Source organism: Hemitrygon akajei, chromosome 25 (assembly GCF_048418815.1).
Source record: "Hemitrygon akajei chromosome 25, sHemAka1.3, whole genome shotgun sequence".
Classification (NCBI taxonomy): Eukaryota; Metazoa; Chordata; class Chondrichthyes; order Myliobatiformes; family Dasyatidae; genus Hemitrygon; species Hemitrygon akajei.
The window spans coordinates 16,136,794-16,158,842 of NC_133148.1; the positions used below are offsets into that span (position 1 = coordinate 16,136,794).

Genomic DNA, 22,049 nt, shown 5'->3' on the forward strand with positions numbered 1-22,049 from the left:
CTATTTATTCATGTCCAGTTCCCTCATATCATGGAGGTATAGGATTACTTGACGGATTTAAACACTATTTACAACAGTGAGGTTATTGTGCTCACGTGAAATGATGTGTCAAAGCAGTGCCACAGTAGTCTAAGCCACAGCACAAACCTCCGGGACAGTTTTATTTTGTTCGTCGATTTGTAAATGGGATTACAAACTGTGCCTTTACGTTCATGGATGTTGCTCGACATAATTTTAAAAAGATACTTCTTCTTTGGGTTGAATTCCACCTACATTCCTTGGTGCTTAATCAACCAAAATTCCCGTTTCAATATCACAAGCCCTTTTAATGCACCGAATAAACAGAAAGGCAGATGAAAACTGAAAGAAATTGAAACCCATTGACAAATAGAATATATTGTTAAGCCTTTTGTTTCTGTCTTATTCTGGAAGACATACCTCTATAGTTCACTGTTAATGATCACTTTCCGCATTGGGATGAATAGGAAGTAAATCATTGTGTACCACAGACGGAGGTGGCACAAATCTGACTGTGAAAGCTGGTAAGTGACATCTTTTATTACATTTTGGGCAAGCGCATATGTTCCCCGATGAGAAGGGCAATTAGATTCTCACGTAAATGATGCAACCGGTGTCGCGCAATATGATAATGTACTTTTGCAAATAGAAAAATGCTAACTCGCTGAGATGTCCCAGAAGAAATTAAATACGCGCCTTTCCTCCCAAGATAAGTCTTCCGTTGGCTTAAAAGAAGAAAACTGAACTTGGAGTATTTTTACAAATCGAAGCACATCAATTACCCTCGACCTGCTGCACTCCTCCCCCGACAGTAACTTTAAAGTATTACCTGATGCATTGATATAACGCGATTTTTCATATATTTGAGTGCCGATTAGCTTCCCACTGTCGCAGACATGACCTACATTGTCGTGCGCTACCTATATTAGAGAAAACCTTTTCATCGGTTCAAATATATGAAGATTGAGTGTGTAAAGTGAACCCAAGTACGAAAGAAGTTTGAAGATGAAATAGTGCACAAAGGGGTCGCCAGAAATATAAACTGTATTTTAATCATTTGATACTTGGCAGGGAAGTTGAATCATAAACTCGTAGTGAAAACAACTTGATACATTGCTGGAATAGAATAAAATTTATTTTATTTAGAAACACATATCATCGTCTAAAAACCACTTAAACTACCAATAACGATTCTACATCTTCGTTCCTATATTACCTCTTTCTCAGAACTGAATTTCATTTTTTCCCAACAGAATCACACCATCCCTTCTGCCTACCTGTCTGTTCTTTCCATACAATGTGTATCCTTGGACGTTAAGCTCCCAACTATAATCTTCTTTCAGCCATGACTCAGTGATGCCTACATCTTCATATCTGCCAGTCTCAAACTGCGCTAAAAATCATCTACCTTGTTTCGCAAGCAGCATGCATTCAGATATAAGATCTTCTGTCTAGTATTAGTCAACATGTTTCCATTTGTTCCCTGTTACACTGCAACTCACTGACTGTAATTTTGCCCAATCATCTATCTGACCTTCTTGAAAATCCCGCTGCACACTGCCTCTGCTTGCATACCAGCTGCCACATCCTCAGCACTATCTCACCGTCTCCCATCACCTCGCCAAGTTAGTTGAAACCCTCTTCAACAGCTCTTGTAAACATTACCGCAAGTATATTGATCCCCAAACACGCTCCTATTGTGTTGGTCATCCAGAAGGGATCCCAATGATCCATAAATCTTCAACAGTGCCCCTGCACTAGTTCCTCAACCATACATTCATCTGCTAGACCATCCTATTTTGAATTTCACTGTGGCGTAGCACAGGCAGAACTCCAGAGAGTACAGTACAACACTAGAGGTCCTGGTTTTCAGCTTTTTACTTAGCAGCTTCAATTCTCTCTTCAGGACTCCTCCCTTTTCCTACCTATGCCATTGGTGTTACTGTGTACCCAGACTTCTGGCTGCTCATCTTCCCCATTTAAAATTCTTTGGATCCATTCTGAGACGTCTCTGAAACTTGCACTTAGGAAGCAACATACCATCTGGGTGTATCTATCGTGTCCATAGATTCTGGTGTCAACAGTTCGTATCACTAGTTCAGTCCTCTTCTGCCCCCTTTCCTTTTGAACCATAGCAGCAGATGCAGTGCCAGAAACCCTATCGCTGCGGTTTCCCCTTGCTGGTAGGTCGTCGTAGTGCACCAGAAACACACACACACGCACGCGCGCGCGCGCACACACACACACACACACACACACACACACACACACACACACACACACACACACACACACACACACACACACACACACACACACACACACACACACACACACACACTTGAAAGTGGTATACTTATTATTGACGGGAACAGCCACAGAGGTATTCTGCATTGGCTGCCCATTTTCTTTCCTTCTCCTGACAGTCACCAAGCTTCGGGGTGACCACTTCCTGTAGGTGCTATGTCTCACCTCCTCATTTTCCCATATGACCCGAAGGTCAACGAGCACGTTGTCTGAGAAGCTGTATTTCGGTGAAACTGATGCAGGTGTGGTTATCCAGAAGGCTGGAGGTCTCCCAGGGTTCCAATTCTCACACAAAGAACACAACACGTCCCTGGAGCAATCCTCACTGCTCTCCGTACCAACCGAGGAAGATTGTAGAAGAAGAAAATAACCAGATACTTGCCTTGCCCAAGCGTGTTGTCACTCAAGCCTGGTGAGTCAGATCCTCCCCACTCCAACACTGGTCCACTCACACAATGACTGCTCTGCTTGTCGCTTCCTCGTTTTTATTTGTTCACTTGCCCACCTCATGTAAACTGTGCAGGTGATTGAGAGGTGGCTATTGGCACAGGCATGCGTGAGAAAGCCCAGAAGGAATGAAGCTTTTAATCCCATAGTATCCTCTGTGAGCCCAACCTCCTCCATCCAGCAAACTGTAGGGATCCATGTATTTTCCAAATAGGATCATGGTTATTTCCTGCACGCACCGTTCAGACAGTGACTTCATCACCCCAGCAACATTATGGATGTGATTCCTCATCCCATTACCCTCAACGAGTCCAACGATTTAATTAAATCTACCCACCAACTCTATTCATCCTTGGCTTCTGACTCTTTTGCTGACATGAACATTCAAGGCAAGAATGCAAATATACAAATTAGGAAATGGACCTGGCCATCCCGTCGCGAATCCTACTTCTCCACTTCACCGTCGTCAGTCTTATTATGAGCTCTAGCCTTCACTCCCCACCCGTGATATGTGATTGTCCTTTGCTTTGTATGTACGCATCCATTTCTCCTTTAAAAAGTATTGCAATATCCTTCTACTGCATGTAAGTAATTCCAATATTTGTAATACACTACAAGAGAAAAGAAAACTTTACCTAGACTCTGTCATAAAAGAGTGATCTCATATTTATGCTCCAGTTTCCTGCCACATCCGAAAGTTGTGCAGCTGGTTAGTTAATTTTCAAAAGAATATTGTTCACAGTGCTTAGAACAATGATAGAACTTGGGTGGAATTGATGTGATTGTGGAGACGAATAAACCAAAATGGATTCATGTAGAATCAGTGTAAGTAACTTGTACAAGTTCTGCACACGTTCGGTAGATCGAAACACTTGTTTCTATTTTTTTTCGTTTGTTGCTTTTATTTTATTCAGAGATACAGCACTATAAGGACTTCCTTTTGCAACTAGTCACGCCACCCTGTAACTCTCCTATTTACCCTAACCTAATCAAAGGTCTGTCTTTGGACTATAGGAGTTAATGAGAGTATCGGGAGGAAACCCACACGGTGTCGGGGAGACCGAGCAAACTCCTTAGACATGGCGCTGGAATCGAACTCCAAAATAAGACCGGCCGAGCTGCAATAGCATTGCGCTAACTGCTGAGTTATCATGTGCCTTCTGCTTCTCCAAACCTCTTTCTAAATATCCACGTTTCCTTCGTCCTTATCGTTTAGACTAATTATAAATATTCGGGACCCAACCCCTATCCACGTGATTCTAGCGAGCACTTGGCATAAAACTATTACAATGTCGGCTGTAAGATTGGGGCTCAATTCCTGTCTGTCAGGTGTTTGTACTTTCTTCTCCGTGATTGCGTGTGTTTCCTCCAGGTGCTCCGGTTTTCTCCCATATTCCCAAGCCGTATGCTTAGGGTTACTGAGTGTGAGCATGCTATGTCGGCGCCGGCAACTGCGATTGTTGCAGGCTGCCCAGCACATTCCTGGCTAATTTGATTTGACACTAACGACGTTTCTCACGAGTTTGCTTCAGTTTCATCCCACCGGGTACTGGAAATTGTCTCTTGTAGTGTAAAACGGGATGTTTAATGGGAAGGGTGGACTTGGAGAATTAATGTGGTATAATGATCAATGTTATCTGATGCCAGGTTCATCTCAGCGGGCACACTGTAAACTTGCCATGTTGATTCCCACATTCAGTACACCTCAACACTCATCAACAGCAAGATGCAGTTTGAGAAAATCGTAATTGTGCAGATTATAAAATACAGTGTTGTGTGCTATGGACAGATTGGTAACGTTTCAGATTAGATTAGATTAGATTCAACTTTATTGCCCTTTTGCCGAGTACAGATACAAAGCCAATGAAATGTAATTAGCATCTGACCAGAAGTGCGAAAGAATGGTATTATTTACAAAGTAACTGTGAATAAAAAGTGTTACAGCACACAAATATAAAAGTCCTGAGACAGTTCAATATGGGTGCAATTCTGCTTAGCGCTGTGATGTGAGGTTCAGCAGAGTCACAGCCTCAGGGAAGAAGCTCTTCTTGAGCCTACTGGTGCGGGAGCGGAGGCTCCTGCAGCACCTACCACATGGGAGGAGACTTGGCTAGGCTGAGGTGCATCCTTGATAATGCTTTTCGCTCAGACCAGGCAATGTTTATGGTAGATGTTCTCAATGGTGGGCAACTGGGTGCTTATGATCCGCTGGGCAGTTTTCACCACCCGCTGGAGGGCTTTGCAGTCCAATACGGGACAATTGCCATACCACACTGAGGTGCAGTGCACTGCTCATATTTTTTGTTGTGAGTATTACGTACATCATGATCATCAAAGTAAAAAGTTCAAAGTATAATCAAAGTACATATACGTCATCATATACAAGCCTGAAATTAATTTTCTTGGTGGTATTCAAATAATGAATTTCATTGATACTATTGAACGGAATAAAATCAATGAAACCCCGTGCACATCAAGATGAACAACCAATGGGCAAAACATAAACTGTGCAATTCAATTTAAAAAAGTAAATAAAATAACAATAATAAATAAATAAACAATAAATATTGACAACATGAGATGATTTTTTTTTACAGTGATCTGTGGGTTGTGGAAAAGGATCAGTAGCAGGTGAATGAATTGAGTGAAGGCATCCTTTCTGGTTCTAAAGCCTGATGGTGAAGGGGTAGTAATTGTTTCTGAATCAGATGGTTTGAGTCCTGAGGCTTCTTTACCTCTTTTCTGATGGCAGTAGCGAGAAAAGAGTGTGGCCCGGATGATGGTGGTCCTCGAAGATAAATGTGGCTTTCCTGTGACAGCGATCTATGTAGATGTGTTTAATGGTGTGGAAGTCTTTACTCGTGATGAACTGGGCAGTATCCACAACCTTTTTGTAGGCTTTCCACTCAAGGGCATTGGAATTTCCAATGGTATATTCAGCCACATATCTATATAAGTTTGTCAAAGTTTTAAGTGACATGCTGAATCTTCTCAAACTTCTAAGAAAGCAGTTCTACTGCTGCGTTATCTTTCTAATGACACTTATGAGCTTGGACTCAGGATAGGTGGAGGAATTTGAAGTTGGTGATTCTCTAACAAGATGAGGACTGGCTCATGGACCCGCGGTTTTCTCCTCCTGTAGTCAATAATGAGCTCCTTGGTCTTGCTGACATTGAGTGAAAGATTTTTATTCTGGCAGCTAGATTTTTAGTCTTCCTTCTCTGTGTTGCTTCGTGAGCACCTTTGAAACGGCCAAGGGTTTATCAGGCGTAATTATAAAGTACAATTCAAGGTACACGAAATATTCACTGCAAGCTCTGATACCACTATACTGAATGAAATACCGTTGTTTAAGTCGCCCCTTCAGCCTAAACGTCTTAGAAGCGCTAACATAGTTCTAGATGTAAGTAGTATTGCAGTTGTATTATGCCTAGCACGTTGTCACGAAGAACAACGTAAAATTGATCCAATCATTTCAACGATGTTTCTGAAGATTAATATTTTGCAGGACAGTGATAAATGTCTAACCAAATTAGTAGCGTACGTCTTTTGTTTTTGTTAATTTTAGCAAGGCAACCGATCGCACCAAACATCAATCTTGTCTATTCTGTAACTGACAAACAAAAGGCACAGTGTTTTGTGGAATTGATTTGTGTCATGATGTTTCACGTAGACTAGTGTAGCTTTGTGTTGAAAACACAATTACCTGAAAACATCGTAGTGATCTGCCAGAAAAACGGACAAGCCGTACATTCTGCCTTTACCACCAGACCTCCGGTTAAAACATCAAACAGAACGTTTACCTCAGCAAGTGTGCTCAAAGTGCCGCTGAATGAATGGGCCGGTGGTTCTGTGTACTCGTGCCACGTATCCCACTCTGCAACGAGCAGCAACATCCGCAAAGACATACGAACCGAGTCAGGTGAGAGGGAGTTCCCAATTTACAAGTGAAATATTTCCACTTTCATCCTCAGTTTTACAGTTCTTGGGTTGCGATCATTTATCAACGTGATTTAAAAAGAACCGGACTAGTAAAGATTGAGATGCCTGTTAATATAAAGTTTGGATAAGGGACAGACTGGAATTTGATTCTGAACGTTTAGTCAGCAAACATGAAATATCAGAGGTAAGAATTCCAAACAAATCTTGGAAACTGTAGTCAAAATATCTCATGTTGCATCAGTGAATATTGATTTCCGATCACGTTAATGCATCGAATAGAATTTGTGTATCCTAAACGGTTCTAAGGAATCCAAATCAAGTCAAGTCAAGTAGCTTTTATTGTCATTTCAACCATAGCTGCTGGTGCAGTACACAGTTAAGACGAAACAACGATCGTCCAGGACCATGCTGCTATGTGAAACAACACAAAACTACATCAGACTTCAAGCCTACACGGGACTCTGAAAAGTGCACAAAACAGAGCAAGACAGTATAATAATTAATAAACAAGGCAATAGGCACAGTAAAGGAAAATTACAATATAATAATAAATGATTAAAAGAGGATCACGGGCAAAGGGTGGTGAAAGATATTCTGCGCTCCTCTTTAAATGTCGTTGCACGTTAAATTTTACGAATATGTTATATCTCTGGCTGGAATCAGCATGCAATAATGAAAGTGTTGGAAAATAAATAAATGAAAGGAAGAAAGTAGTCGAGGCAACGACCCGACAACTCAAACCGTTAAACTTTGTGCTAAACTGGTCTTTCATTCTTGCATAAATACATGGAATGACCTTAGACGCTACATATTTTGGCACCTTTTTCCATCTAATAATCGCTTTCCACGATCTAGCTTTCTGTGTTCTGTCCTCCCCCAGTCTGCCTCTCTGGCTAGCTCCATACCTCTGACTATTCTGCCACAAGCCACTGACCCTTTCCCCACTCCGGTATTTTATCACTGTCGTCCTTTCAGGGAAAGTCTGAATGTATCCGTCCCTTCACCCTTCTTTATTATTAAATTGAAATCATTGCTATGTTTCAGGTTCGTCATCAATAAATCATCCTCTCAATTTTGTGTTCTAGGTTTTGCATTGTTACTCAGAGATCCTACCGTTGAAGAAATGTGGATAAACAAAACTGCCACACTGGTGTGTGAAGTGATCGCCACAACTCCAGCTGAGGTTTCCATCTCCTGGACAGTGGGTGGAAAGAAAAGGGCTGATGGTGTTCAAACAGGACAGGCAACAAAGATCGGAAGCCAGTACATGACAGTCGGCCGTTTGACCAGCAGCGTTGCGGAGTGGGACAGCGGGGTAGAATACTCCTGCTCGGTGCAGGACAATCAGTTAGATACTCCGTTATCAAAACGGACACGAAACACAAAAGGTGGGTGCAATAAGAACAATCGAACTGCAAAGTAGTGTAGATGCAGAAAGAGGAACAGAAACTGCTGGATGTCAGGCAGCAGATTGCAGAGCAAAACAGGCATGAATGTGAGCGAGTTGCCCTCTGGTAGAGCCGTAAGTTAATACATAATTCAGGGGAAGACTCAGGGGAGTTGAGAGTTTGAGGGCAAAAGTGTAGGGGTTACACGAAGGGGAACTTATTTACTCAGAGAGTGGTAGCTGTGTGGAACGAGCTTCCAGTAGAAGTGTTCGATATTGTCATTTTTTAAAACAAAATTGGAAAGGTGTATAGACAGGAAAGGGATGGAGGGTTATGGGCTGAGTGCAGGTCGGTGGGACTAGGTGACAGTAAGCGCTCGGCACGGACTAGAAGGGCCGAGATGGCCTGTTTCCGTGCTGTAATTGTTATATGGTTATATGACTATTTTATATGGTTCCCCCGATGCATTGTTAGCAGAAATGTTGGAGACATATGGTCCTAGAACATAGGAGCAGCCTCTTCGGCCCAGTAAAACTGTGTGCATCGGCACTAAGGAGTTATACATTTTTAAATCTTTTTGTAGTTTCAACAACTCCTCACAGAGTTTACCCTCAACGTCCGCATTAGGAATAAGTTACAGTAGTCAACGTAGCTAGTACCTACATGTTTATCGACATGAGAATTGAAAAACCTAAATTAAATGTGATTTGTGTCAGACATACCAATAGCGGTATCCCTGTGCTACCACATTCAATCGTCGTAGAGTCATAAAATGGCACAACACGGAAATATAGTTGTCCCTCTGAAACCCATGTTAAATGCTGTTTCACGTCTACCTCAATCCAAAGTGCAGTAACAAAAAACAATCTTTGTCTTTCCTATTTCAGTGATCGTCCAAATACTTTCTCAATATGGTGACCACGATCAAGATATCAGCCATTTCGTTTGATATACCTTTCCCTAAAGCTCCTTATCTTAACTTAAGCATATGCTCTCTTTGGATTCCATGCTAGTAATAAGGAACGATGTGGTCAATTTAGCTTATCTTTGTCGCTAATAATTGTATATGGTTTTATCGGGTCACTCCTTAGTTCCCTTCACTCCAAAGAAAACAAGCCAAGCCTACCTAATTACTCCCCATAATTGAGGTTCTCCAGTCCAGTTAACATGCAGTTGATATGATATCCACTCTTTCCAGTGCAGTGACATTCATTTTATAAAGTGACGATCAGAACTGAACTACGTATTTCAAACGCGAGTGCACGAGTGTTTGGTAAAATTAAAACAGAGCTTCCCAACTTTCACATGCTAAACTCTGATCTATGAAGGCAAGTATGTCATGTTCTTTTGCCAACATTCCATCTAGCGGTGCTGCCACTTTCAGTATACTATGGACTTGAACTTCAGTATATCTCTGTTCATAAAAGTTTCTTAATAATGAGCCATTAAAGTTCATCTGCCGCCGCACTTGTAACTTTCTATTTGATCTGTGTCGTGTCACAGGTTTAGACACCAAGCCTCACGATTCAGCAAGTTTAGTGTCAACCATAACCTCAGGAATTATATTTCCTATATGTTCATACAAATCGTTATTTCTATCACAAACAACAAAAATCACAGTACTGCGGTACGCGGCAGGTAGCATAATTCCGAACAGAAAGTTATTGTCACCATTACCCTTAGCAGCTCACTAACAAGTAGGCTGCTTACCATGGAGTCTAAAACAAATTGACAAGCGTATTGATAGAAACCTTGTCAAATAGAAAGGGGAGCAATGTTTCTTCTCCGCAGATCCTACAAGTCCAGCTGAGTACTTGCACCGTTTCATTGCAACCACATTTCAGAAAGACAGTTTTTGGAGATTAATGCTGGTTGACTTTCTCTTGCAGCCAAACCATTGGAACCAAAGGTACGCCTCTTGCCACCGTCTCCAGAGGAGATTCAAACTACGGGTATCGCTATACTCACATGCACGATAACAGGATTCTACCCCGATGACATAACCGTTTTGTGGCAGAAGGACGGAGCCGCGTTCCACTCGAACGCTACCAGCTTCTCCACAGCACTTCAACAGGACATGACCTTCAGCACGAGAAGCCTCCTTTACTTGACTGAAGCCGATTGGAAGAAGGACGCAAGATACTCCTGTGTCATCACGCACCCACCTTCAAAATCTACTGTGAAAGCAAACATCAGGACCCCGAAAGGTAAGTAAGGTTGGCCAATATACACACATCCATTCTGTGTTCGATATCCCAGACAAAAGATAAAAAGCATCAACCGCCTGCAATGAGCAGAGTGGAACGATCATTGTAAAGTAGTATAGTAGTAATCGGACCTCTCTGATGGTCTGCTAAAATAACATAGATGAGCGCCAACTAAAATTCATAAGATGCAAACTGATCACTGTTGAACCTGCAAAGACAAAATGCATTATAATATTAACTTGTCTCACCAATAGGAGCGAAATAGGGTAAAGCTGAAGGAATATGAACGGACATTAATTGCTGAATGACAATATAAATGGAGCCCATTCTTGGCGTTTCTGATTATATTCTAAGGAGATTGTTTAATGGGCCACACTTGTAAACAAACTTTTTTAAGCTCAATTAAAGTATAATCAATACACACGAATTGGCATACTAATAATTGACAGGTAACGGAGGATGGTTTAACGATGAGTCTCCGATGTGTTGGCGTGAATAATTGGGTGGGACCATCCTCTGTAAGGATTTTGTACGTCTTTTCTGTGCAATGCGTGGATTTCCTCCTATTACTCGGATTTCCTTCCACAGTCTAAAGATTTACCGGTTAGTAAGTTAATTGGTCGTTGTAAATTGTCCAGTGATTAGGCCATTGTTATATCAGTAGTTGCTGGTGGAGCTGCCCGAATGGCCGGATGGCCCTATTCTGCCCTATATCTTAGAATAAATAAAGAAATGTAGGTCCAACTAACTGATGTGAGCCATAGAAACATAGAAAACCTACAGCACAATACAGGCCCTCCGGCCCACAAAGTTGTGCCAAACATGTCCCTACCTTAGAAATTACGAGCATACCTATAGCCCTCTACTTTACTAAGCTCCATGTATCTTTCTAAAAGCCTCTTAAAAGACCCTATCGTATCTGCCTCCACCACCGTTGCCGGCAGCCCATTCCACGCATTCACCACTATAGAAAACTTACCCCTGACATCTCCTCTGTACCAGCTCCCCAGCACCATAAACCTCTGTCCTCTTGTGGCAACCAGTTAGGCCCTGGGAAAACGCCTCTGACTATCTACACGATCAATGTCTCTCACCATCTTATACATCTCTATCAGGTCACCTCTCATCCACCATCGATCCAAGGAGAAAAGGCCAAGTTCACTCAACCTATTCTCATAAGGCATGCTCCCCAATCCAGGCAACGTCCTTGTAAATCTCCTCTGCACCCATTCTATGGCTTCCACATCCTTCTTGTAATAAGGCGACCAGAACTGAGCACAGTACTCCAAGAGGATTCTGACCAGGATCGTATATAGCTGCAACATTACCTCTCGACTCCTAAATTCAATTCCACGATTAGTAAAGTAAGTATTGAAATCCTCCGTACCATCAGCAGCCATCTGACCTGGACTGGAGAAAACACGTCTGAGTGGAACACTTCCGACCTGATGACTTGTCAGTTTTTTTCTTTCGCATGGTGTTGATGGTCCTCGGCCTGGATCTCACAACAAAACATAATATCATCCACAACTATCTATAGGAAGTTTAGGGATTTCAGACGTATCCATTTTATGGAGAAACTGAAATGAAATTCACAGGAAGATGCATAGTCAACATAGTTCTGTCAATTACTTGGACCATTAAATCCCATTACACAGTGAACATTCATTTAGCGATACAGCATGGAGTTGGCTATTTCTGTCTTTCGAGCCACGCCACACCAAAAGCTTAACCTAATTGTAGGTTAAATTTTACAGTAAGACCAAAAAACCATGAAATAGGAACAGAGTTGGGCTATTCAGCCAATCGTGTCTGCTCCGCCATTCCATTACGGCTGATCCCGGATCCCACTCAACCCCATATGTCTGCCTTCACACCATGTCCGTTGAAGCCCTTACCGATCAGAAAACGATCAGCTTCCACCCTAACTATATGCACGGGCGGCCTACACCGCAGTCTGTGGCAGAGCATTCCACAAATCTACTACTCTCTGGCTGAAAAAATTCCTCCTTACGTCTGTTCTAAAGGGTCGCCCGTCAATGTTGAGGCTGTGCCATCCAGGTCTCGATACCTTACCATAGAAAACATCCTTTCCACATCACCCTATCTTGTCCTTTCAACGTTAGGGAGGTTTCAATGAGATCCACTTGCATTCTTCTAAATTCCAGTAAGTACAGTCCCAAAGCTGCCATACGCTCCGCATTATGTTTTCCCCATCATTCCTGGAATCATCCTCGGGAACCTCCTCTGGACTCTCTCCAATGAAAACACATCCTTTCTGTGATATTGGGCCCTAAACTGTTAACAATACTTTTAGTGCGGCCTGATTAGTGCCTTATAAATGCTCAGCAGAAACTCCTTGCTGTTATATTCTGTTCCCCTCGAAATAAATGGTAACGTTGCATTGGCCTTCTTTACCACAAACTCAACCTGTAAATGAACCTTCTGGCAGTCTTGCACAAGGACATCTAAGTCCCTCTGCACCTCTGATATTTGAAACTTTTCCCCATTTAGATAATAGTCCGCACTATTGTTCCTTTTACCAAAATGTATTATCATACATTTCCCAACACTGTGTTCCATCTGACACCTTTCTGTCCATTATTCCAATTTCTCTAAGCCCTGCTGCAATTGCATTGCTTCCTCAGCACCACCTGCTCCTTCACCTTTCTTCGTATCATCCACAAACTTTACCACAAAGCCATCAATTCCACTATGTGAACCATTGATAAACAATGTGAAAAACAGATGTCCTATTCCTGACCCGTGAGGAACACCACTAGTCCCCGGCAGCCAACCAGAAAAAGGCTCATTTTATTCCCATTCACTGCCTCCTGCCTGTCAGCTATTCTGGAATCCATACTAGCATCTTTCCGGTAAAGAGATAGGGTTTTATCTTGTTGAGCAGCCTCAATTGTGGCATCTTATCACACCCCTTCTAAAAATCCAAGTAAATGATATTCACACCCTCACCTCTGTCCACCCTGGTTTTTACTTCCTCGAAGAACTCTAAAAGTCTTGTCAGGAAAGATTTCCCTTCACAGAAACCACGCTTACTTTGACTTCTTTTTATCATCACTCTCCAAGTACCTCAAAACCTCACCCTTAATAATAGATTCCAACACTTTCCCAACCACTGAGATTAGGCTTACTGGCCTATAACCCTCCCTCCTGAAAGAGTGGAGTGACATTTTCAATTTTCCAGTCCTCTGGGACCATGCCAGAATCAAGTGATTCTTGAAAGATCATGGCCCATGCATCCGTTATTTCTTCAGCAACCTCTTTCAGGACTCTGGGATGTAGACCATCTGGCCTAAGTGACTTATGTAACTTTAAGTTTGCCTTGCACTTTTTTCCTTTGTAATAACAATGGCACTCACTCCTGCTCCCTGATGCCTATGGACCTCTGGTACACTGCTAGTGTCTTCCACAGTGAATATAGATGCAAAATACACATTACGTTCATCTGACATTTCTTTGTCCCCATTACTACCTTACCAGCATCATTTTCTAATGGTCCAATATTACCTCTTACCTCCCTTTTACCCTTTATATAATTGAAAAACTTTTAATATCTTGCTTTATATTATTGGCTAGTCTGTCCTCAAATTTCACTTTTTCCCTTATAGCTTTTTTTAGTTGTCTTTTGTTTGATTTTAAAAGCTTCCCAATCATATAAATTCCCACTCCCTTCTGCTACCTTATATTCCCTTTCCTTGGCTTCTACGCAGTCCTTATCTTCCTTTGTCAGCCATGGTTGCCTACCCCTGCCATTTGAGAACTGCTTCATCTGTGGCACATATCTATCCTGCGCCTTGTGGAACTATTCCCAGAAACTTCAGCCATCTCTGCTCTGCAGTTATCCCCGCCAATATCCTCTTCCAATCTACCTGGACAAGCTCCTCTCTCATACATCTGCAATTCCATGTATTCCATTGCGATACACACACATGCGAGTTATGCTTCTCAATGACCCCAACTAACCAACCCGGTTTTTCTTTGACTCTGCAGCAGCTGGGGAAAACCCGTGCATTCCACGGGGAGAACGTACAGACTCCTTATAGAACAGCCCAGGCATTAAACTCCGAACTCCAAGACGTTCGGAGCGGTAATAGCGTCGCGCTACCATGGCTCCGTGTTGTTGGTTGGCAAAGGTCGGAGCCACTAATTGCACCAAAGAAAATAATGAAAATCAATTATACAAGCACAATGACGTCGTCGTATTAGATGGTTAGGGCAGTTTAGTACCCTTCAGGAGCTTCATGAGGGAACTCCTTTCCATGATAAGCACAGATGATCGTTTATGTAAGCATATCGAACAAATCCAATCACAATGCCTCATCAAATGAAGCAGTCCATGTCTTCTTGCGGGAAGATCAATATCATATCCTAAAGCTGGCACCGACTGCAAAGTGAGATTTCTACGACATAATTTCTAGACAATAACTAAAATAAATTATAACAATCTGCTCCGCATATTCAATGGTTCACGCACAAGAACATTCAGACCACTCCGAACACCAACATTTTCCAGTTTCCGACCATTCATAAAATATACTATCGTCATATTTATTTCTCCTCGGTCGGTATCCTCACGTTTTCCACGTAACATTCAATCAGCTGAGTACTTAACAATTTACTTATCTTGTGTAAATGCCACCAAATTCTCCCAGAATCTTTCCCAGAGCCCTCGATGCCACATAGCTTGTATTCCCAGTAAACAGACATATTACAGTATATCCCCCAGTAATATATTTGAAATAGATTCACAGCATCTGAGGCCCCAGTATCGATCACCGTGATATCCTGTTCGCCACAGACTTTAGGGCCGTAAACCCTTAAAGGGTTCGCTTCTGGTACATGGTTGCTGTACTCTTTAACATGCACAAAATGGACTGCTTTTATTCACCCGTTCTACTCTGACAGTATCACCCAAACACAAAATACCATGATGGACTGGGGCTTCAAATACGCGGGTGTCACTTGGAAATAGAGTATGGCACCTTCCTTTCAGTTTCGATGGGTTTATATTCTGTAACTCGCTACCCAACAGCTGTGAAAATTATGCTTCACCAGGAGCATTGAAGCAATTCAGGAAAATAGCTCGCATTTTCTATGCAAGACAGGTAAACAATGAACTTACTAGCTGCATCGAGAATCGAAACAAAAGTAATAAAGCAAAATTACTAAAGGCTCATGCACATATGAAACTGAATTGATCCTCCAAATGTTACTGTATTTTAATATCACAGTTTATATTTTTTCTGGAATGTGTTGGGTGGTAAATAATGCAGGTGTCGGCTCATACATCGCAGTAAAGTTTTATAATTTTCAAGATCAATTAAGTGGCAAGCGCTTCCTTCGAATATGTGGTTCCATTACATTTGATGGCACGTGGTAACCTACGGAGTCAACGTGGCCGCTTCCGTTTCACGTTACTGGCAAATTTTCCTATTTCTAGTGGAGTAACTCCCACAAAATATGACCGAAAATATTAAAGGACTGGCAGTCCGTCCACGGTTCGTAAAGTAATGATGTATTGAATGCTAATCACACAACATGTTCTTTATTAGAATTCATTGGAATGTTATATTTTGTTTTCTTATTTCGAAGAGCGTGCTACTCTTTCCATAATGGAGAAAGTACTGCAGTTTTAACTGAGTATAACTTTCCGCTTAATAGTTCTTTTCGATCAACTTCTTTTAGAATCACACTGGGGACTGGCAGACAAACCTTTTGCTCATTTTGTGTGAAAACCTTTGAAGGAGGCCACGTTTTCCCTCAGTAGTTTGAAAATCTAAGGGGGAACGTTTGCATCCCCGAATGGGAAAAATACTTACTGTTAAAGTCATGTCAGTGTACTGTTTGCGCTGTGGTATCTATAATCGGGAGAGTCAATGAGGATATCAGACAAGGAAGATAGAGGAGTCAGGTTGATAAGGCAAGAATAGCTGTATTAGTGAAGCAGAAAAAGTTGTCACAGAGAAATGAGTAGTAAGTGGGATTATGAGCTACTCCGGCCTGGTTATAGTTGTTATTATCCACATCTGAAACATCACAGAATGAATATAACCATTCCCACTTTTTTGCCAGAAGAATGCCCTGTGGCAGACATTAATGCCATCATAAAAAAACCTTCCTTTGAAGAGATTTGGATGCTTCGGAGAGCAACAATTGTGTGCGAAGTGGTTTACACAGATTTACAGGACGTCACAGTCTCCTGGCGAGTAAATGGGAGTCGGAGAATGAACGGAGTAGAGACTCGCGGTCCAGAGTGGAGGGGAAGTAAATCCGTCATCATCACCAAACTGAAGATCAGTGCAGAGGAGTGGAACAGTGGAAACGAATGCCTGTGCTTCGTAGAATACCGTGATCTGCCAACACCACTGAAAACCGCCACCAAAAAGTCCAAGGGTAAGCGCAATTAACTGCCGTCTTGAGGCACATCAAATAAACTTTTTGGCAGTGACATTCATGAACTAGTCAATAGAGTTGAAAATATAATCTCCTCCATTCCGTTGCGTAACAGCAATCCAGAAGAAAAAAAATGTCCACCCGTGGTAACGTAGAAAAGAAGCTGCACAAAACTGCAAAACTATACATAGTATCTTCATAACAAAGAGCAAATGCAACACCTTATTTATATTTGGAGCCGATATGTCTTGAGTTGAAAAACTGATCTAATTTCTGAGTTTATTGATATTTGAACATCCGGAGTCTGGTGAAGATACAAAACTGCAAGTCACAGATGAAACTAATTTAACATCTGTTTTTTCCCTTCCAGTTACTGAAATGCACCGCCCTAAAGCTTACCTCTTGTACCCATCAGCTGAGGAGATTCTAGCCGAGGAAGCAGCTACCCTAATTTGCCTCGTGACCGGTTTTTATCCAGAAGATATATACGTCGGTTGGATGGCTAATGACACCCTTTTGCATTCGGGATACTCCATCCAGTTTAACAGCGATAAGGAAAACGGCTCTAACTCGGTCACCAGCAAACTGAGGATCAGCGCAGAAGACTGGGAGAAGGGAACCACCTATAGCTGTTTGGTTGGACATCCGTCGCTACAAACAAATATAGTCAGAAGTATTAATAAATCCCAGGGTAAACCTACTTTAGTTAACGTGTCAGTTGTTCTAACTGACAGCTTTAAATCGTGCGTCTAATCATCTTTGATTTGATGACTAGTAGCTTGGAAGTGTTTCTTGCTTACTGCGTAGCTGTTTGAGTTTCCGTTTTGCTGATTTACTGAAGACCACGCATAGCATTCACTCTTCAGATTATCCTACCGCAAATGAAATATTCCATTAATTTCATCTGTTCGATAACATTGTGATGAGCTCTCGATAGCATTAGAATTTGTTTAACTTTACGTTGATTCTGAGAATGTAGTACTTCAGAGATGCTAGTAAATCGCGGAATAAATAGCAGATAGCGATTTATTCTGTACGCCACATTATATTGAAATAAATTCAGAATGAAAACTTCTTGGCTTCCACATGAGTGTTCTTATTTTTGCCCTTAAGAGTAAAACATTTTCCAGTTTTTTTTTATATTAGCTTCATTAATATATATGGTATACTATTATTTCCTTTTCACGTGTCGCAAATATGGCAGGGAGACGAGAGGGGCAACGATATAGGGCAAATTACAAAGGTTATTCAGATCCTAGCGGTTCGTGGAGATTAGATTCGAGATCTGATTTGACGGATAGGCTCGTTCGTGCATTTGTACCTGTCATCTGAACTTTAAAAGCAAAAGGTGCACAGACAATAGACAACAGCACGGAATAAGCATCGGGATCAGAATAATTTTCTTTGACATTGTCGCAAATTTTATTGTTTTGCAGCAGCAGTACAATGCAATCCATAAAACATGCTAAAATACAATATGAAAGAGATGCTTAAAAATAAATAAGTAGTGATAAAAGGGGGGATTAGTGGGGTAGTTTTAGTGGGTTCATGGATTGTTCAGAATCTGATGAAGAAGGAACAGGAGCTGTTCCTAGAAAGTTGAGTGCGTGCCTTCATACCCCTGTACTTCTGATGGCAGTAATGAGAAGATGGCACGTCCTGGATGGTGGGAGCCATTAATGATTGTTGCCAACCTCTTGAGGCACCGCCTTTTGACATGTTCTCAATGTTGGGGCGCCTCGTGCCTATGGATAGCTGCACACAACCCTCTGCAGTATTTACGGTTCCCATGCAATGGTGCCTAAATACCAGCTGGTGATTTAGCCAGTTAGAATGCTAACGTTTTGAATGTTAGACTTCTGCAAAAATTTGGTAGGGTCTTTGGTGATATGCCAAATCTTCTCTAGCTCTTAATAAAATATACCACTGACGTGCCTATTTCCCTATTTACATCCATATTTTGTGATCTGGGTAGATCTACAGAGAATACCTCCTGGAACTTGAAATAGCTCACCTTTTCCACTGTCATCTCCTCAATTAGAACTTGGATACAGTACATGATGCTTGGTTGCTGATTTCAAGCAGAAACATACCTGATGCTAGGTAAATAGTATTGACCTCCATGTTCCATTTGGCCTCTAACACTGATTATACGGCATCCAGTGCTCAATAGAATTGAGAAGGCCGAAACAATCGACATCAGCGAATCCTAAAAATCGTTCGCCTGCCACCACCCCTGCTCCTAGTAAATGGCTGAAGTGGATTTCATGTTCGCTATTATATGATCTCATTTAACACCTGTTTCTCAGTCTGCCTCTACTGAATTGCCACTATAAAGCTTATGTTTCTATTAGTTCTGAGCACCCATGAACATGGCAATGCCCTCCCAAAAGCTCTTTAGTCTTTCACATTTTATATAACAGAAACTATGCCATCGTGTTCTAGAAGACAAGCTAGTTGTCTTACCTTCCCTATGCATCTTGACACACACGAGTTATAGATCTGCCGAAGTCTCTCTGTGAAGATAATTATCTTGAAATTCAGAGCTTTCACAGCCTCGTCCTTGCCCTCTCAATCTCGTCATCCCTAACCGATATCTCAAGCTAGATCCCTTTTTGGGCTCCTCGGCACAATAACTGGCAGTCATATGAAGGGCCCAATCATTGTAGCCAGTTCAGTGACTGAAAATTTCCTCGTCTATTTATATTAATATGCTACATAAATCCAGATATTTAGATGATGTGTTTTAAATATGTTGTTAAATATTCCCCGTGACTTTTCTGTGAATGGTACTGTGATATCCTAAGTAAATACACTTCAATGAGATCTATCATCCATCCAACTGTTCCTCTCGGCCCTGGGCTTTCCATCTGCCAAACTTGGTTTCGGGCTTTGGCTGCATGATCCTGCTCAGGGCCTGCTTGATATGGTTACCGCGAGACAACGTGAACAACAAGAGAACAGTGTTCAAGTTTAAGCATACGCCGACTTAGACCACAATGGACAATCACGTGTCCAAAATTAACTGATCTGCAAGGAGAGTGTAACCTGTAGTTATGTAAAAAATGGTGCGTCAGCTGCAGTCGAATTCAATCCAATGTTGCTGTGTCCGGCATTATGAATTCCAAATGAACATCTGAAGTGGTACTCTTAAGTCAGTTTTGTATTATCTTGACTCGTGTGCAGGTAACTGAATTTTGAGAATTGTACACGCTTGCTCAATAGGGTCCAATGTATTCTATTTAGAACTCCTCACAACAGTTAATAACCACTCAGCTGACAGAACAGAGAAGACCAAGTGACTGATGGCCATACAAATGACAGCATTGTAAATGTATGAAAGGATATTAATAAATGAAAGAATAGGCCTGTCATAAAGGGGAACGTGGGGAGTGGACCCAAAAGCAAGACATAGACACTGAACTACCAGGAACAGGACTAGGCATGAGAAGGAAGCAAGGAAAGTGGGGAATAAAGAACGCTGGACATTACACAGGCCCCAGACAAGACAAGGATACCGGGCCTGGGCTAGGGGTTGACGAGGATAGCGGAACCAGGACATGGAACTGGGAACTAGGAGCCTGGGCTTGGACTCCAAGCCAGAGACTAGATCAGTACCCAGAACCTGGGTCTTGACTCGGGCTCGGACTCCAGAACCAGGTGAGGACAAGACATGGCTATAGCACAAGGAGAGGCACAGGACTGGACGTGAGACTCATGGACAGAACCAGGGAACCTCAGCACTGGGTTGGGCAAGGTACTCCTGGGCTGGGCGAGGCACATGACAAGACGAGAACACAAAGGCTTGGACAGGACAGGGACCTTGGACGTGACTGGGACTGGACGAGACCCCGAAGCCTTGACTTGATCGAGGGAGAGACAGGAACATGGAACACCGACCCGTTACCCCTCCTTGGATATGGGACGTAGGGCTGGGGCTCATTACACAGAACGCTGAACATGACGAGACAGTTCCCAACGCTAGGTAGCGGCAAAACGGCCGGACCTATCTAGCGAAGAAGTGGACACGGAGAGGCAGTTCCCAACGCTTGGTAGCGGCAAAGCGGCAGAACCTATCTAGCGGAGGCATGGACACAAAGAGACAGTTCCAAACAGGGCGAGGCTCCAGACACAGACACAGGCTCCAGGCAGAGGCAAGGAGAGGTGAGGCAAGGCTCCAAGCAGAGACAAGGCGAGGCGAGGCAAGGCAAGGCGAAGCAAGGCAAGGCTTCAGGAGAAGAAAGGCAAGGCGAGGCGAGGCGAGGCAAGGCAAGGCGAGGTTGCAGGAGGAAGGTGAAGGGAAGGGATATAGACAGGGGGTTTGGACAGGAACAATCCAACAGCTAGAAGTTGAAACCTGAAGCTATTTATGAAGCCAGCCCAAACGAGAATCAACTGCCTCAACAGAAACTGGGGAAAACCAGAAAACCTGGAATAAGGAGTATGGACCGGACCGTGAACCCGAATGTGGATTTCATGGACCGGACCATGACAAGGCCATGTTCTGGCAAATATTGTATAGTATCAGGAGCTCAGTTTAGGGAAGATAAATATATTTTTAAAACATAAATGTGTTAGAAGCAGAGGATGTTCGGGAATGAGACGAAATAAATTTGTGGATGCAGGTTATTGCAATGTCATGGACTAAAGCTGCAGCCAAAAGCGAATAATATAAGTTTGCATTTAGAAGAGTAAAACACGCAAGTTGAAAACATGCTGCAACTACATAAAGCACAGCCCGCCAAAGGAAAGATATGTCACGTGTATGTACTGAATTCTGTCTTTTCTTTGCTCTGTGGGATGTGATCAGGAGGCAACTGCTCGGTATATGTTAGGAATGGGAGGTGAATATTGTCCTTCGTCTGAAGGCGCTTAACAGCGCTCTCCCACATTAAATCTCGCTTTCATGAACTTGAGAAAGGGATTTCACCATCTGGGATTGTGTTATCTAAAACCCAGATCAAGTAGATACATGATCAGTTATTTAAAAGATATATCAAGTAAAATTGACAAGGACGACACAGAACTAATGTCAGTGCACGTTACGGATGCCACTGAACGAATATAAAATTGAAACCTGAAGTTGAGAACAGTCTGATGAACAATTGCATCAAGGGAATTGGGTCATTTGGCTTTCTACTAAGAAAACATATAAAATCCAGTAAAACTCTAATCTATCGATTTCAGCAATCTGTGTAACTCTGGAAGACTTGGACGACTATTCAAGCGATGAAGAAAGATTCGAAAACCTGGATGAAGATGTTAGTTCATCGCCAGCGCTCATCACCTTTGTGATCCTCTTCATGATGAGTATGATGTACAGCGC

General features: G+C 42.3%; 1 gene segment (V, D, J or C); it reads left to right on the top strand.

Moving 5' to 3' along the window:
* Positions 1-231: 231 nt before the first annotated feature.
* On the top strand, positions 232-17,751 carry LOC140716201 (Ig heavy chain C region-like). The segment is given in 5 exon segments: positions 232-542; positions 7,800-8,102; positions 9,992-10,309; positions 16,403-16,723; positions 17,094-17,751. Coding segments are annotated over 4 exon segments (1,287 nt in total).
* Positions 17,752-22,049: the final 4,298 nt, after the last annotated feature.